Source organism: Oncorhynchus mykiss, chromosome 22 (genome assembly GCF_013265735.2).
Source record: "Oncorhynchus mykiss isolate Arlee chromosome 22, USDA_OmykA_1.1, whole genome shotgun sequence".
In the NCBI taxonomy this organism is placed as follows: Eukaryota; Metazoa; Chordata; class Actinopteri; order Salmoniformes; family Salmonidae; genus Oncorhynchus; species Oncorhynchus mykiss.
The window spans coordinates 50,271,046-50,289,316 of NC_048586.1; the positions used below are offsets into that span (position 1 = coordinate 50,271,046).

Genomic DNA, 18,271 nt, shown 5'->3' on the forward strand with positions numbered 1-18,271 from the left:
GACTATTGAAGCAAACTGCTAATTTTCATTTACCTTAATGAATTGTTCTAAAAATGTTAATAAATCATGTGAAAGAATGTCACTATTTTCTTTAAAGAAAATATTACTTTGTATTAAGTCACTGAAATTGTTCAAACTGTAAAGATGAAAAGTTTGTATTTTCTGTATTGGTGTTTGATGCTAGTGTTTTTACTCTCAGTGTGTTCTGAGTGACAGTGTGTGTTATCTCAGTGAGGGTTGTGCATAGTGTTTGGCTGCACTGAGCGTGTTTTGAGCCATGTGTTAAGAGTTGTGTTGCTTGGAATGAGTTTTGCAGGTGATGTGAACTGTTTAGCTCAGGTGACTGTTGGTAGTGCAGACTGTAGTTAGAGTTTTGCACATGTGACTCCAGTTGTGCCCACTGTCGTTTAGCAATCGAAAAAAACTGTAATAATTCTACCTACATGTACATAATTACCTCAATTACCTCGACACCGGTGCCCCCCGCACATTGACACATTGACTCTGTACCGGTACCCCCTGTATATAGCCTCCACATTGACACATTGATTTTGTACCGGTACCCCTGTATATAGCCTCCACATTGACACATTGATTTTGTACCGGTACCCCTGTATATAGCCCCTCTCTTTAATTATCACTTATTCTTATCTCTTACTTTTTTAGGGATTTTCTTAAAACATTATTGGTTAATTAAGGGCTTGTAAGTAAGCATTTCACTGTGAGGTCTACCTACACCTGTTGTATTCGGGGCATGTGACAAATAACATGTGATTTGACGATGTCTTCCCAGTGAACAACCTGTGGAAAACATACAGACATAAAGTTGTTTTTTTTTAAGATACAGTAGATATTGTTTAAAAACATATTGGTTTATTTCATAATCAATAGGACTATATGTTTTATGTGAATCACCCTTTCCAGTATTGACTCCTGCTCAGCATTCTTTGGAACAAAAGTGGACGCGCGGTGCGTCTATGATGCGCTCTTCCTGCCGTTGACAGCCAGGTAGCCTCTTATCCCCATCCTCATGCTGCACCGGGTTCCTTTAGAGACCCCCCCCCCCCCCCCCCCCCCCTCTAACTCCCACTCTCCCCCTTTGTTTACCGGCGTGTCAGAGCCTGTGGGATGGAGTTACTGTTGCACAGTACTCTCCACCAGGCCGCCGCTCTGAGCCCTTTGAAGTCCTCATTTAATGTAGAGAGCTGCATCTCTCACATTTGATAAGACAGTTGGGAGCCGTCGAGTAAGCTTCTACAGAGAGTTAATATTCCAAAATAAACATTACATTAACGTTTTGGAAAGTGGTAGCCTATAATTGAGAGAGTTTATAAAAAAATATATATAATAATAAGTGGAATAAAGAAATAGGCACGCGCGTAATGACACATCTTTTTTCCAACAAAACCATGAGCCTCAAGTGGATGCGCGTGTCTCTTTTGATCTTGGTTCTATTCCTGGGTGACTCCCGCGGCTCCCAGGTGAAGTTTGGCCGCTTGGATCGGTGGGTGAAGACCGGGTTTCAGTACCTGAAGTTAAACCTGTGCCGCAGGGTATCTCTGTCTGAGGGCGAATGTAAGCGGCTGTCCCATCTTCAGCTCAGCGGGGTGGCCGTGTACGTTTCCGAGCCAAACTCCGAGAAAGTACTCGCCATTCTCCCAGATTCCTATTCTTCAGGGACGCTACCGCCGAAGCAGGGCGGTTACGGTATGAGTTCGGTACTGGAGGACAGTAGAAGACATCACGATTTCTTCCCGGGATCGACTGCGCATGATGCCGTGTTGGTGTTGGATCCCAGTCCCGGAGAGAGTTTCGGACATCCTGTGGTTCTCTTTTATGTGGACCTAAACACGACCAAGAAAAAATGTGCACATATGGATGGAATTTATTTAGGTAAGAACAAATTCATGTAATATGTTTACTTTGAAAAATACACTTTTAATATGGATATCTCAATTTATAACTTGTTTTCTTATAAATAACCCACTGGGCACAGACATCAATTCCATGTCTATTCCTCGTTGGGCGGAAACAACGTTGATTCAACCAGTGTCTACCCGGTCGGAGGGTAAATGTCTTAATTTTATTCTACAATAACGGCTTGAAAAGCTATCCCGTTGAAAGATGAAGTAGCCTAATTGTAAGGTCAAATGTAGTCTTAAACCCTTTAATTGTCCCTTCTTGAAAAACGTGTTTAAAAAAATATAAAAAATCGTACTACTAACAATGTAAATAACAACCCCCCCCCCAAAAAAAAAGTTTAAACTTGATGTTTATTTAGGAAATAACTGAGCTCTACCACGCAGTTAACAATTCACAATAGGCTCATATCAGCACTGCCTTATTCGATAGGCAATTTGTATCGGCCTAGCATTTTTTACTCATCTCAAACATGTGTTTAGGTCTACTTCAATGACTTATATAGGTAGGTAAGTATTGGTAAATGAGGACTGGTGCCAAATTTGAACAAATGATAGTACTTTTGTATGTCCGAACATGAATATTCAATTACATTGAAATGAATGCGTTTTCAGCTGATGTATAGTGCAATGTCCCTTGTTTTATGACTATCATAGGCATTATATTATAGGTGACTTTAAGTCTGAATATTGATTAATTGATCCCGTGGGTCATGAAATGTGGTTAAACCACTTTATGTTACATAGCTTAACTCCTATATGAGGGAGACATTTTTTGTATTCTAATGAGGCTGTAAGGGGAAATCATCAGAGTCTTCTCCTACACACAGAGTAAGCAGAAGGGTTGAGAGCACTGTGAGAGAATCGGAACAGGACAGTGTGTGTTTGTGTGTGTGTGTACGTGTGTGTGTGTGTGTGTGTGTGTGTGTGTGTGTGTGTGTGTGTGTGTGTGTGTGTGTGTGTGTGTGTGTGTGTTTGTGTGTGTGTACCGTGTGTGTGTGTACCGTGTGTGTGTGTGTGTGTGTGCACCTGCGTGAGAGAGAGAGAGAGAGAGAGAGAGAGAGAGTTTGTAAGCAGTAAGCAACTTGAGAGAAGAGAGCTCTCAGGCGATGCCAGGTGGTAGACACCCTGCTGGGGTAGTAGAGGACCCAGATGCATGGCTGAACCCAGCCACAGTCACCAGTCATGTATTCACAATAACACCTCTCCATTATTCATCTTGAGTGGATGCTGTCCTTAGCACCACCCACCACCCTCTGCCCAGACATTTCAGCCTCTCCACCCTGCTGCACTGGGACAGGAAGTAGGAGTTCTACAACTCTCAACTGTGTCTCTCTACTGACCCTTTTAACTTCTCAGCCCTGCCCTGCCCCTCACACTCCAGTCTAGTGCATGACAGCCCTGCCCCTCACACTACAGTGTAGTACATGACAGCCCTGCCCCTCAGACTCCAGTCTAGTACATGACAGCCCTGCCCCTCACACTCCAGTCTAGTACATGACAGCCCTGCTCCTCACACTCCAGTCTAGTACATGACAGCCCTGCCCCTCACACTCCAGTCTAGTACATGACAGCCCTGCCCTGTCCCTCACACTCCAGTCTAGTACATGACAGCCCTGCCCCTCACACTACAGTCTAGTACATGACAGCCCTGCCCCTCACACTCCAGTCTAGTACATGACAGCCCTGCACTGCCCCTCACACTCCAGTCTAGTACATGACAGCCCTGCACTGCCCCTCACACTCCAGTCTAGTACATGACAGCCCTGCCCCTCACACTCCAGTCTAGTACATGACAGCCCTGCCCTGCTCCTCACACTCCAGTCTAGTACATGACAGCCCTGCCCCTCACACTCCAGTCTAGTACATGACAGCCCTGCCCCTCACACTCCAGTCTAGTACATGACAGCCCTGCCCTGCTCCTCACACTACAGTCTAGTACATGACAGCCCTGCCCCTCACACTACAGTCTAGTACATGACAGCCCTGCCCTGCTCCTCACACTCCAGTCTAGTACATGACAGCCCTGCCCTGCCCCTCACACTCCAGTCTAGTACATGACAGCCCTGCCCCTCACACTCCAGTCTAGTACATGACAGCCCTGCCCCTCACACTCCAGTCTAGTACATGACAGCCCTGCCCTGCCCCTCACACTCCAGTCTAGTACATGACAGCCCTGCCCCTCACACTCCAGTCTAGTACATGACAGCCCTGCCCCTCACACTCCAGTCTAGTACATGACAGCCCTGCCCTGCCCCTCACACTCCAGTCTAGTACATGACAGCCCTGCACTGCCCCTCACACTCCAGTCTAGTACATGACAGCCCTGCCCTGCCCCTCACACTCCAGTCTAGTACATGACAGCCCTGCCCTGCCCCTCACACTCCAGTCTAGTACATGACAGCCCTGCCCCTCACACTCCAGTCTAGTACATGACAGCCCTGCACTGCCCCTCACACTACAGTCTAGTACATGACAGCCCTGCCCCTCACACTCCAGTCTAGTACATGACAGCCTTGCCCCTCACACTCCAGTCTAGTACATGACAGCCCTGCCCTGCCCCTCACACTCCAGTCTAGTACATGACAGCCCTGCCCCTCACACTCCAGTCTAGTACATGACAGCCCTGCCCCTCACACTCCAGTCTAGTACATGACAGCCCTGCCCCTCACACTACAGTCTAGTACATGACAGCCCTGCCCCTCACACTACAGTCTAGTACATGACAGCCCTGCCCCTCACACTCCAGTCTAGTACATGACAGCCCTGCCCTGCCCCTCACACTACAGTCTAGTACATGACAGCCCTGCCCTGCCCCTCACACTACAGTCTAGTACATGACAGTGGACAGAGAGAGACCAACGTTGACAGGGTTCCAGGTTAATTATCAATACAGTCTGTGAGTGTCATCTATCTGCGAGGGTCATCTACCTGTGAGGGTCATCTATCTGTGAGGGTCATCTATCTGTGAGGGTTATCTACCTGTGAGGGTCGTCTACCTGTGAGGGTCATCTATCTGTGAGTGGCATCTACCTGTGAGGATCATCTATCTGTGAGGGTCATCTATCTGTGAGGGTCATCTACCTGTGAGGGTCATCTATCTGCGAGGGGCATCTATCTGTGTGGGTCATCTATCTGTGAGGGTCATCTATCTGTGAGGGTCAGCTGGAAGTGTTGTGGGGGTTTGCATGTGTCCAAGCTTGACCACCTCACCTGAAGCTGAGAGGGAACATTAAGAGAGAGTGAGCACCACGCAGGTCTTTCTGTGTTCAACATAACGAGACCCAGGAAATGGGTTTGTGACCATTGTTAACGGCAGGAAATGGGACAGTGAACACAGTTAACAACAGGAAATGGGTTAGTGACCACAGTTAACAACAGGAAATGGGTTAGGGACCACAGTTAACGACAGGAAATGGATTAGTGACCACAGTTAACAACAGGAAATGGGTTAGTCACCACAGTTAACAACAGGAAATGGATTAGTCACCACAATTAACAACAGGAAATGGGTTAGTCACCACAGTTAACAACAGGAAATGGGTTAGTGAACACAGTTAACAACAGGAAATGGGTTAGTGAACACAGTGAGCAATATGAAATGGGTTAGTGACCATAGTTAAAACCTCTTAAGGCTAGGGGGCACTATTTTCATTTTTTGAAAAATAATGTTCCCAAAGCAAACTGCCTATTTATCAGGACCAGATGCTAGAATATGCATATAATTGACAGATTAGGATAGAAAACACTCTAAAGTTTCCAAAACTGTACAAATATTGTCTGTGGTTATAACAGAACTGATATTGCAGGCGAAAGCCTGAGGAAAATCCAATCAAGAAGTGACTCTTATTTTGAAACCCCTGTGTTCCTATGCATCCCTATTGCCCATTGAAAGGGATATCAACCAGATTCCTTTTTCTATGGCTTCCCTAATGTGTCTACAGCCACTAGACATAGTTTCAGGCTTTTATTTTGAAAAATGAGCGTGAACGACAACATTGCGTCAGTGGTCAGGTGGTGGCTCTCAGAGTGATTTGTGCGTAATAGACAAAGGCGGCCATTGTTCCTCTCGCTCCTACTGAAAAGACAGTTGTCCCGATTGATATATTATCAAGTAGATATTTGAAAAAATATCTTGAGGATTGATTATAAAAAACGTTTGCCATGTTTCTGTCGATATTATGGATCTAATTTGGAATATTTTTCGGCGTTGTCGTGGATTTCCGGTGGATTTCTCAACAAAACGTGGACAAGAAACGGAGGTATTTCGGCTATAAAAAAAGGAAAAAAGGAACATTTGCTGTCTAACTGGGAGTCTCGTGAGTGAAAACATCCGAAGCTCATCAAAGGTAAACGATTGAATTTGATTGCTTTTCTGATTTTCATGACCAGATTGCCTACTGCTAGCTGGACATAATGCTATGCTAGGCTATCGATAAATGTACACAAACGCTTGTCTTGCTTTGGCTGTAAAGCATCATTTCAAAATCTGAGATGACAGGGTGATTAACAAAAGGCTAAGTTGTGTTTCACTATATTTCACCTGTGATTTCATGAATATGAATATTTTCTAGTAAGATTTTTTGTCCGTTGCGTTATGCTAATTTGTGTAGTTGATGACAATTCTCCCGGAACCGGGAGGGGTAGTTTCAAGATTAACAACATGGAACGGGTTAGTGAACACAGTTAACAACATGGAACGGGTTAGTTACCACTGTTAACACACTTTCTCTTTTAGTTAGTGTTCATCTTGCATGACTGGTCCAATGAGCTCCATCTCAACTTTCGTCAAAAATATATAATTACAAATTTTAATATTTAACTTTTTTTGTTTGGCAATAAAAACATACATAGACAAACAGACAAGACAACTCAAGATTTCCACTAACCTGAATGACACGTGTCCCACCATATCCACCCCGATGCTGTTTCTAATGCATGTAAGACTCCATATGTCTCAGGAAATATGTGTCATGTCAGCTTTGTCTTGTTAAAACACAGACGCAGGCTGTGGACATGGGGGGCTGAGGACATGGGGGGCTGAGGACGTGGGGGGCTGTGGACATGGGGGCCTGAGGACATGGGGGGCTGTGGACATGGGGGGCTGTGGGCATGGGGGGCTGAGGACATGGGGGGCTGAGGACATGGGGGGCTGTGGACATGGGGGCCTGAGGACATGGGGGGCTGTGGACATGGGGGGCTGTGGGCATGGGGGCCCTGGGCTGTGGACATGGGGGCCCGGGGCTGTGGACATGGGGGGCTGGGCTGTGGACATGTGGGCCCTGGGCTGTGGACATGGGGGGCTGGGCTGTGGACATGGGGGCCCTGGGCTGTGGACATGGGGGCCCTGGGCTGTGGACATGGGGGGCTGGGCTGTGGACATGGGGGCCCTGGGCTGTGGACATGGGGGCCCTGGGATGTGGACATGGGGGCCCTGGGCTGTGGACATGGGGGCCCTGGGCTGTGGACATGGGGGGCTGTAGACATGGGGGGCTGTGGAAACGAGGGGCTGTGGACATGGGGGGCTGTAGACATGGGCTGTGGACATGGGGGGCTGTGGACATGGGGGGCTGTAGACATGGGGCTGTAGACATGGGGGCCCTGGGCTGTAGACATGGGAGTGTGTTGTGTTGTGTTTTGACATGTGATGTGTTTTGATATGTGTTGTGCTGTGTTTCACCTCACCTGACCTGACCTGACCTGTGTTGTTGTTGTTGTTGTGTCTCCAGGAGAGGAGTGTCTGACCCTGGCCCTAAAGAGTCGCTGTCAGAACCAGCTGAAGCGTCGTCAGAGCGGCAGTGAGCGGCTGGCGGGGAGCGGGCGTGCCCGCAGGGCTACCGTGTCGAGGCCCAGGAGCAGCCCGGGGAGGATGGAGCGCAGCGGGGCTCTCTGTGAGATACATTTCCTTCCCATGGTGGTCGGGGTCAGGGATAACAACCGGACGCAGAGGCTACGATGCGTGGGTGAGTTGGTGCCCACCTACCAGGCTTACAAGTAGCCTGGTTCCAGAACTGTTTGTCCGGTCTTTCGTGTCAACGAGACAGCACAAGCAGATCTGGGGACCAGGCTAGGAGTACACAATATTAGCCAACATGGAGACACAATGCTGTAGTGCTGTTGGCCTGATGTAACTGCAGCTCTGCAGAGAAATCTATCTGATCCACCAAGAGGATGATTACGTCAACTGCAGTCTCTACCTCTACACCATGTGACGTGATGATATTGTGTGAGTTTACAGACCACCCAGACTTTGCCCAGTGCCCCCAGCCTCTGCCCCTCACCAGCCCCAACATGCCAGTGTCCAGCTGTGAGCTCAACAAGAACACCAGGCGATGCCACCAGCAGCCCCTGGCTACACACCTGTCCTGTCGTCTCTACCAGACCTGTGACCACGCTATACTGCTCTCAGGTAGGCTACACCTGGCAGCTCAGACCTGTGATCATGCTATACTGCTCTCAGGTAGGCTACACCTGGCAGTTCAGACCTGTGACCATGCTATACTGCTCTCAGGTAGGCTACACCTGGCAGTTCAGACCTGCGACCATGCTATACTACTCTCAGGTAGGCTACACCTGGCAGCTCAGACCTGTGACCATGCTATACTACTCTCAGGTAGGCTACACCTGGCAGTTCAGACCTGCGACCATGCTATACTGATCTCAGGTAGGCTACACCTGGCAGTTCAGACCTGCGACCATGCTATACTACTCTCAGGTAGGCTACACCTGGCAGCTCAGACCTATGACCATGCTATACTGCTCTCAGGTAGGTTACACCTGGCAAGTCATCTGAACACAGAACAACACCTCCTCTTTACAGACCACCACCGCCTCTTTACAGACCAACACCTCCTCTTTACAGACCAACACCTCCTCTTTACAGACCAACATCTCCTCTTTACAGACCAACACCTCCTCTTTACAGACCAACACCTCCTCTTTACAGACCAACACCTCCTCTTTACAGACCAACACCTCCTCTTTACAGACCAACACCTCTTTACAGACCTCCGCCTCCTCTTTATAGACCAACACCTCTGCCTCCTCTTTACCGACCAACACCTCCTCTTTACAGACCAACACCTCCACCTCCTCTTTACAGACCAACACCGACTCTTTACAGACCACCACCTTCTCTTTACAGACCAACACCCCACCTCCTCTTTACAGACCAACACCTCCACCTTCTCTTTACAGACAACACCCCACCTCCTCTTTACAGACCAACACCTCCACCTCCTCTTTACAGACAACACCCCAACTCCTTTTTACAGACAACACCTCCTCTTTATTAACAAACACCCCACCTCCTCTTTACAGACAACACCCCACCTCCTCTTTACAGACCAACACCTCCACCTCCTCTTTACAGACAACACCCCACCTCCTTTTTACAGACAAGGCCTCCTCTTTATTAACAAACACCCCACCTCCTCTTTACAGACAACACCCCACCTCCTCTTTACAGACCAACACATCAGCAGACACCCTTAATCAACATGTATGTGTGGGTGTGTGGTATGTGTATGTGTGTGGTATGTGTGTGTGTGTGGGTGTGTTGTATGTGTGTGTGTGTGGTATGTGTGTGTGTGTGTGGTATGTGTGGGTGTGCACGTGTGTCCGTGTGTGCAGGTGGATGGCAGCAACAGATCACGTACCAGCGTCACGTTCAGAACCTGCAGCTCTTCTACAGGATGCTGAGGAACAACGGCTTCCACAGAGATCACATCAAGACCTTCTTCGCTGGGAACGGACAGCTCTCAGGTGGGATAGGACGGACCAGGACACAGACACACACAGCCTGGTACACCCTCTCTAACCTTTCTATCCCTGTCTCTCTACAGAGGAGTGGGTATACCCAGCTACAGAGAAACGAGTGATAAGGAACCACATCTCGTATATCTGTGGGAAGCAACACTGTGCAGACTCCCTGGTCCTCTACCTCAACAGCCCCACCAGGAACGACGGGACCATGCTGCTCTGGGACGGCAACTACAACGGCATAGTGAGTATAGATAGATTACTATAGATGGATAAATAGTTAACCCAATGAGTCCTTTACTTCCCTATGCATCAACACAACGAGGGACTGGATTACTTTAGTTAGAAGTATTGTTACCTATAAAGTCCAAAACCTAATTCTATAGTACTGTAACACATTACGAGCAACTATGCCTGCTGTAGTCACTAACTGATTCCATCCTGTAGTCACAAACTGATTCCATCCTGTAGTCTCTAACGGACTCCATCCTGTAGTCTCTAACGGACTCCTATCCTGTAGTCACTAACTGATTCAATCCTAACTGATTCCATCCTGTAGTCACTAACTGATTCCATCCTGTAGTCACAAACTGATTCCATCCTGTAGTCACTAACTGATTCCATCCTGTACTCACTAACTGATTCCATCCTGTAGTCACTAACTGATTCCATCCTGTAGTCTCTAACGGACTCCATCCTGTAGTCTCTAACGGACTCCTATCCTGTAGTCACTAACTGATTCAATCCTAACTGATTCCATCCTGTAGTCACTAACTGATTCAATCCTAACTGATTCCATCCTGCAGTCATTAACTGATTCCATCCTGTAGTCACTAACTGACTCCTATCCTGTAGTCACTAACTGATTCAATCCTAACTGATTCCATCCTGTAGTCACTAACTGATTCCATCCTGTAGTCACTAACTGATTCAATCCTAACTGATTCCATCCTGTAGTCACTAACTGATTCCATCCTGTAGTCAATAACTGACTCCATCCTGTAGTCACTAACTGATTCAATCCTAACTGATGCCATCCTGTAGTCACTAACTGATTCCATCCTGTAGTCACTAACTGATTCCATCCTGTAGTCTCTAACTGACTCCCATCCTGTAGTCACTAACTGATTCCATCCTGTAGTCACTAACTGACTCCCATCCTGTAGTCACTAACTGATTCCATTCTGTAGTCACTAACTGATTCCATCCTGTAGTCACTAACTGATTCCATCCTGTAGTCACTCACTGATTCCATCCTGTAGTCACTAATTGATTCCATCCTGTAGTCACTAACTGATTCAATCCTAACTGATTCCATCCTGTAGTCACTAACTGATTCCATCCTGTAGTCACTAACTGACTCCCATCCTGTAGTCACTAACTGATTCCATCTTGTAGTCACAAACTGATTCCATCCTGTAGTCTCTAACTGATTCCATCCTGTAGTCAATAAATGATTCCATCCTGTAGTCACTACTGATTCCATCCTTTAGTCACTAACTGATTCCATTCTGTAGTCACTAACTAATTCCATCCTGTAGTCTCTAACTGATTCCATCCTGTAGTCACTAACTGATTCAATCCTAACTGATTCCATTCTGTAGTCACTAACTGATTCAATCCTAACTGATTCCATCATGTAGTCACTAACTGATTCCATCCTGTAGTCACTAACTGACTCCCATTCCTGTAGTCACTAACCGATTCCATCCTGTAGTCACTAACTGACTCCCATCCTGTAGTCACTAACTGATTCCATCCTGTAGTCACTAACTGATTCCATCCTGTAGTCACTAACTGATTCCCATCCTGTAGTCACTAACTGATTCCATCCTAACTGATTCCATCCTGTAGTCACTAACTGATTCCATCCTGTAGTCACTAACTGATTCCATCCTATAGTCACTAAATGATTCCATCCTGTAGACACTAACTAATTCAATCCTAACTGATCCCATCCTGTAGTCACTAACGATTCCATCCTGTAGTCACTAACTGATCCCATCCTGTAGTCACTAACTGATTCCATCCTAACTGATTCCATCCTGTAGTCACTAACTGATTCCATCCTGTAGTCACTAACTGATTCCATCCTGTAGTCACTAACTGATCCCATCCTGTAGTCACTAACTGATTCCATCCTGTAGTCACTAACTGATACCATTCTGTAGTCACTAACTGATTCCATTCTGTAGTCACTAAATGATTCCATCCTGTAGACACTAACTGATTCAATCCTAACTGATCCCATCCTACAGTCACTAACTGATTCCATCCTGTAGCCACTAACTGATTCCATCCTGTAGCCACTAACTGATTCCATCCTGAAGTCACTAACTGATTCCATCCTTTAGTCACTAACTGATTCCATCCTGTAGTCACTAATTGATTACATCCTGTAGTCACTAACTGATTCAATCCTAACTGATTCCATCCTGTAGTCACTAACTGATTCCATCCTGTAGTCACTAACTGACTCCCATCCTGTAGTCACTAACTGATTCCATCCTGTAGTCACAAACTGATTCCATCCTGTAGTCTCTAACTGATTCCATCCTGTAGTCAATAAATGATTCCATCCTGTAGTCACTAACTGATTCCATCCTTTAGTCACTAACTGATTCCATTCTGTAGTCACTAACTGATTCCATCCTGTAGTCTCTAACTGATTCCATCCTGTAGTCACTAACTGATTCAATCCTAACTGATTCCATTCTGCAGTCACTAACTGATTCAATCCTAACTGATTCCATCCTGTAGTCACTAACTTATTCCATCCTGTAGTCACTAACTGACTCCCATCCTGTAGTCACTAACTGATTCCATCCTGTAGTCACTAACTGATTCCCATCCTGTAGTCACTAACTGATTCCATCCTAACTGATTCCATCCTGTAGTCACTAACTGATTCCATCCTGTAGTCACTAACTGATTCCATCCTGTAGTCACTAACTCATTCCATTCTGTAGTCACTAACTGATTCCATCCTGTAGTCACTAAATGATTCCATCCTGTAGACACTAACTGATTCAATCCTAACTGATCCCATCCTGTAGTCACTAACTGATTCCATCCTGTAGTCACTAACTGATCCCATCCTGTAGTCACTAACTGATTCCATCCTAACTGATTCCATCCTGTAGTCACTAACTGATTCCATCCTGTAGTCACTAACTGATTCCATCCTGTAGTCACTAACTGATCCCATCCTGTAGTCACTAACTGATTCCATCCTGTAGTCACTAACTGATTCCATTCTGTAGTCACTAACTGATTCCATCCTGTAGTCACTAAATGATTCCATCCTGTAGACACTAACTGATTCAATCCTAACTGATCCCATCCTGTAGTCACTAACTGATTCCATTCTGTAGTCACTAACTGATTCCATCCTGTAGTCACTAAATGATTCCATCCTGTAGACACTAACTGATTCAATCCTAACTGATCCCATCCTGTAGTCACTAACTGATTCCATCCTGTAGCCACTAACTGATTCCATCCTGTAGTCACTAACTGATTCCATCCTTTAGTCACTAACTGATTCCATCCTGTAGTCCCTAACTGATTCCATCCTGTAGTCTCTAACTGATTCCATCCTGTAGTCACTAACTGATTCCATCCTGTAGTCACTAACTGATTCCATCCGGTAGTCACTAACTGACTCCATCCTAACTGATTCCATCATGTAGTCCCTAACTGACTGCCTGGGAGTTTTGGGACTTCTGCAAAATGCCATGACGTGTTTATGTCATAATTCCACTGTCATGAACATCATCTCTCTCATGCCAACACATTATTTTTCCATGCTACTATTTGGTTTGCAACAGCTGGGGGGTTGTGTTAAGCTACCTGTCTACCTCTACGACCTGTGCAACAATGTATCATTTTAAAAATGCAATCTCTCCCATGCCAGTAAACTAGAAACCCAAGAATGAATTTGAAACTAATTCTTCACCATGGAAACTGTAAACACTCAGAATTCCATTCATTAATTGACCAGCAAGGTCTGTGTTCAACATGAATTTAACATGCATTTTAAAGAGTGGTGGGAACAGGAGATTGGAGGGGACAACAATCCCATAATAACCAGTCGACACGAACGAGTGGAGGAAAACACCCTGGAAAAGAGCCGTATTGAAGCCAACACAGCGAAGCAGACTAACTGGGCACTGAAATGTTACTGCGACTGGCTAAAATACAGTTTTATTTATTTTAGTAGGCAAGTCAGTTAAGAACAAATTCTTATTTACAATGACGGCCTACCCTGGCTAAACCCGGACAATGCTGGGCCAATTATTCACCACCCTATGGGACCCCCAATCACAGCCAGATATGATGCAGCCAGGATTCAAACCAGGGACTGTAGTGATGCCTCTTGCACTGAGATGCAGTGCCTTAGACCCATGCGCCACTCGGGAGAAAGAAAAGGGCATAGCTTTCTCTCTTGAGTCTGAGACAACGACAAAAGAACGGTTAAACGCTATCCTGCGGGAGTTTTATGGGAGTGTGAGGAATACTAAGAGTAAAGTGTCGAGTTGAACCGTAACATCAACGACCCTCACGGGTCTCCGTGCCCGGTTGAACCGTTACATCAACGACCCTCACGGGTCTCCGTGCCCGGTTGAACCGTAACATCAACGACCCTCACGGGTCTCCGTGCCCGGTTGAACCGTAGCATCAACGACCCTCACGGGTCTCCGTGCCCGGTTGAACCGTTACATCAACGACCCTCACGGGTCTCCGTGCCCGGTTGAACCGTAACATCAACGACCCTCACGGGTCTCCGTGCCCGGTTGAACCGTAACATCAACGACCCTCACGGGTCTCCTGCCGGGTTGAACCGTAACATCAACGACCCTCCTCAGAGTCTTTCATAAGACACACAAGGCTCAGATAGATCGCCCTCCTGAAGCGTCTTACCAGTTGGCGTCACGTGAAAAGCTAGCTATTCCCTGGCACAAGTGGGGACACTTCAGGCTGAGGAGTAAGGTTCACACATCCCCATGTGCTATACACGCTCATACAAAAGTTAATCGATGCATGCCTGGAGGCAAGGGAAATAATGTCTACGAGTGGCCAACGGTGTGAGAGTTCACTCAAGATGTATTGGCAGCCTAACATGGAGAGCAGAAATTGCTGGAGTGCCATTGACAGTTCTTCCACTCTTGTCATCAACCAGGACCAGAACCACGAAGAGTTCTCCTGTGCCATCAACAGAAACGTCACTGTTAACATCACCAACTAGCTTGGTTAGCTCGGACTCGCCCACCATACCAGTTGTTGCCTATATAAGGCCCGAGGCCTTATAGACCATTTAGACCATAGAGACTATAGAGACCATTTAGACTATAGAGACCATAGAGATTATAGAGACTATAGAGACTAATTAGACTATAGAGACTATAGAGACTATAGAGACTATAGAGACTATAGAGACTATTTAGACTATAGAGACTATAGAGACAGTAGAGACTATTTATACTATAGAGACAGTAGAGACTATTTAGACTATAGAGACTATAGAGACTGTAGAGACTATAGAGACCGTAGAGACTATTTAGACTATAGAGACTATAGAGACAGTAGAGACTATAGAGACCGTAGAGACCATAAAGACCATTTAGATTATAGAGAGTATAGAGACAGTAGAGATTATAGAGACTATAGAGACCATTTAGACTATAGAGACTATAGAGACCATTTAGACTATAGAGACCATAGAGATTATAGAGACTATAGAGACCATTTAGACTATAGAGACCATTTAGATTATAGAGACTATAGAGACTATAGAGACCATTTAGACTATAGAGACCATTTAGATTATAGAGACTATAGAGACTATAGAGACTATAGAGACTATTTAGACTATAGAGACCATAGAGATTATAGAGACTATAGAGACTATAGAGACCATTTAGATTATAGAGACTATAGAGACAGTAGAGACTATTTATACTATAGAGACAGTAGAGACTATTTAGACTATAGAGACTATAGAGACTGTAGAGACTATAGAGACCGTAGAGACTATTTAGACTATAGAGACTATAGAGACAGTAGAGACTATTTAGACTATAGAGACTATAGAGACAGTAGAGACTATAGAGACCGTAGAGACCATAAAGACCATTTAGATTATAGAGAGTATAGAGACAGTAGAGATTATAGAGACTATAGAGACCATTTAGACTATAGAGACTATAGAGACCATTTAGACTATAGAGACTATAGAGACAGTAGAGACTATTTAGACTATAGAGACTATAGAGACCGTAGAGACCATAAAGACCATTTAGATTATAGAGAGTATAGAGACAGTAGAGATTATAGAGACTATAGAGACCATTTAGACTATAGAGACTATAGAGACCATTTAGACTATAGAGACTATTTAGACTATAGAGACTATAGAGACCATTTAGACTATAGAGACTATAGAGACCATTTAGACTATAGAGACTATAGAGACCATTTAGACTATAGAGACCATTTAGACTATAGAGACTATAGAGACTATAGAGACAGTAGAGACTATTTAGACTATAGAGACTATAGAGACTATTTAGACTATAGAGACAGTAGAGACTATAGAGACTATAGAGACAGTAGAGACTATTTAGACTATAGAGACTATAGAGACCGTAGAGACCATAGAGACCATTTAGATTATAAAGAGTATAGAGACAGTAGAGATTATAGAGACTATAGAGACTATTTAGACTATAGAGACTATAGAGACCATTTAGACTATAGAGACTATTTAGACTATAGAGACTATAGAGACAGTAGAGACTATAGAGACTATAGAGACTATAGAGACAGTAGAGACTATTTTGACTATAGAGACTATAGAGACCGTAGAGACCATAGAGACCATTTAGATTATAGAGAGTATAGAGACTATAGAGACAGTAGAGACTATAGAGACAGTAGAGACTATAGAGACTATAGAGACTATAGAGACTATAGAGACTATAGAGACTATAGAGACCATAGAGACAGTAGAGACTATTTAGACTATAGAGACTATAGAGACTATAGAGACTATAGAGACTATAGAGACTATTTAGACTATAGAGACAGTAGAGACTATAGAGACAGTAGAGACTATTTAGACTATAGAGACTATAGAGACCGTAGAGACCATAGAGACCATTTAGATTATAGAGAGTATAGAGACTATAGAGACAGTAGAGACTATAGAGACAGTAGAGACTATAGAGACTATAGAGACTATAGAGACTATAGAGACAGTAGAGACTATTTAGACTATAGAGACTATAGAGACCGTAGAGACCATAGAGACCATTTAGATTATAGAGAGTATAGAGACAGTAGAGATTATAGAGACTATAGAGACTATAGAGACAGTAGAGACTATTTAGACTATAGAGACTATAGAGACTATAGAGACTATAGAGACTATAGAGACAGTAGAGATTATAGAGACTATAGAGACTATTTAGACTATAGAGACTATGAAGACCAGACAGGATCAGGAGCAGAGCAGACAGTGAACGCCTGCAGGGGTAAAGCTCCTTGGTTTGTATATGTAATCTTCTCTCTAATGCTCGTCCCACTGGGCCTCGGATCAGCTCTAGAACGTTCCTGATCCACAACCCCTTCTGACACATCGATCTAGCACCCTCTAGGATTTGTCGCTAGTCGTTATTTCATGCTCCATCCATTTGGATGTCAGTTTGAACAGGTTTGAAATAACCTCATGGCAGAATAGTTTTTTGGGGTTCTGGGATTACGGCTGAAGCGTATATAGGTTAGGCTATATGAACTTTTAGAACACCTGTGTGCTTCTCATGCTGGCATTGAACGTAAAGTCATTGTCCGTAAGACTGTGACAGATCGGTGTTGTGTGACTGCTTGTCTCCCTCTCCCCAGGATTCCTCTGTGGGTGAGCTGATGGCTGGCTATGAAACAGCAGGGTTGAACCTGTATGTTTAGATAGAGACGGTGATGGGTGATCATTTGGTTTTTCCTCTCGCCCCTAATGCAGGCGGACCTGAAGGAGCGCTACAGTGTGGGAGAGCTGCTAGCAGACTTGGCAGGCTGCAGGGCGAGACGAGTACTAGTCTTCGTAGAGCAGAGTTACAGCGGGGCGCTCAGTAAGAGACTGAAAGCATCTCTGAAACACCTGAACGTGGTGCTGCTCAACATAGCCGACAGCTGGGCCTCGCTGCACCCAGCAACATGCCTTATAGACCACCTGACTAAGGTATGTAGCAAAACCCTGCACAGTGCCTTATAGACCACCTGACTAAGGTGTGTAGCAAAACCCTGCACAGTGCCTTATAGACCACCTGACTAAGGTATGTAGCAAAACCCTGCACAGTGCCTTATAGACCACCTGAGTAAGGTATGTAGCAAAACCCTGCACAGTGCCTTATAGACCACCTGAGTAAGGTATGTAGCAAAACCCTGCACAGTGCCTTATAGACCACCTGAGTAAGGTATGTAGCAAAACCCTGCACAGTGCCTTAGAGACCACCTGACTAAGGTATGTAGCGAAACCCTGCACAGTGCCTTATAGACCACCTGAGTAAGGTATGTAGCAAAACCCTGCACAGTGC

At 45.2% G+C, this 18,271-nt stretch overlaps 1 protein-coding gene across 1 annotated transcript in view; it reads left to right on the top strand.

Moving 5' to 3' along the window:
* Window positions 1-1,151: 1,151 nt before the first annotated feature.
* si:ch211-67e16.11 overlaps window positions 1,152-18,271 on the top strand; it is a 28,490-nt gene continuing 11,370 nt past the window's right edge. The window contains exons 1-6 of the mRNA XM_036959483.1: window positions 1,152-1,893; window positions 7,649-7,882; window positions 8,158-8,328; window positions 9,552-9,683; window positions 9,764-9,924; window positions 17,698-17,916. Coding sequence (XP_036815378.1) covers window positions 1,383-1,893; window positions 7,649-7,882; window positions 8,158-8,328; window positions 9,552-9,683; window positions 9,764-9,924; window positions 17,698-17,916 — 1,428 coding nt within the window. The 5' untranslated portion in view covers window positions 1,152-1,382. The remainder of the gene's footprint in view (window positions 1,894-7,648; window positions 7,883-8,157; window positions 8,329-9,551; window positions 9,684-9,763; window positions 9,925-17,697; window positions 17,917-18,271) is intronic.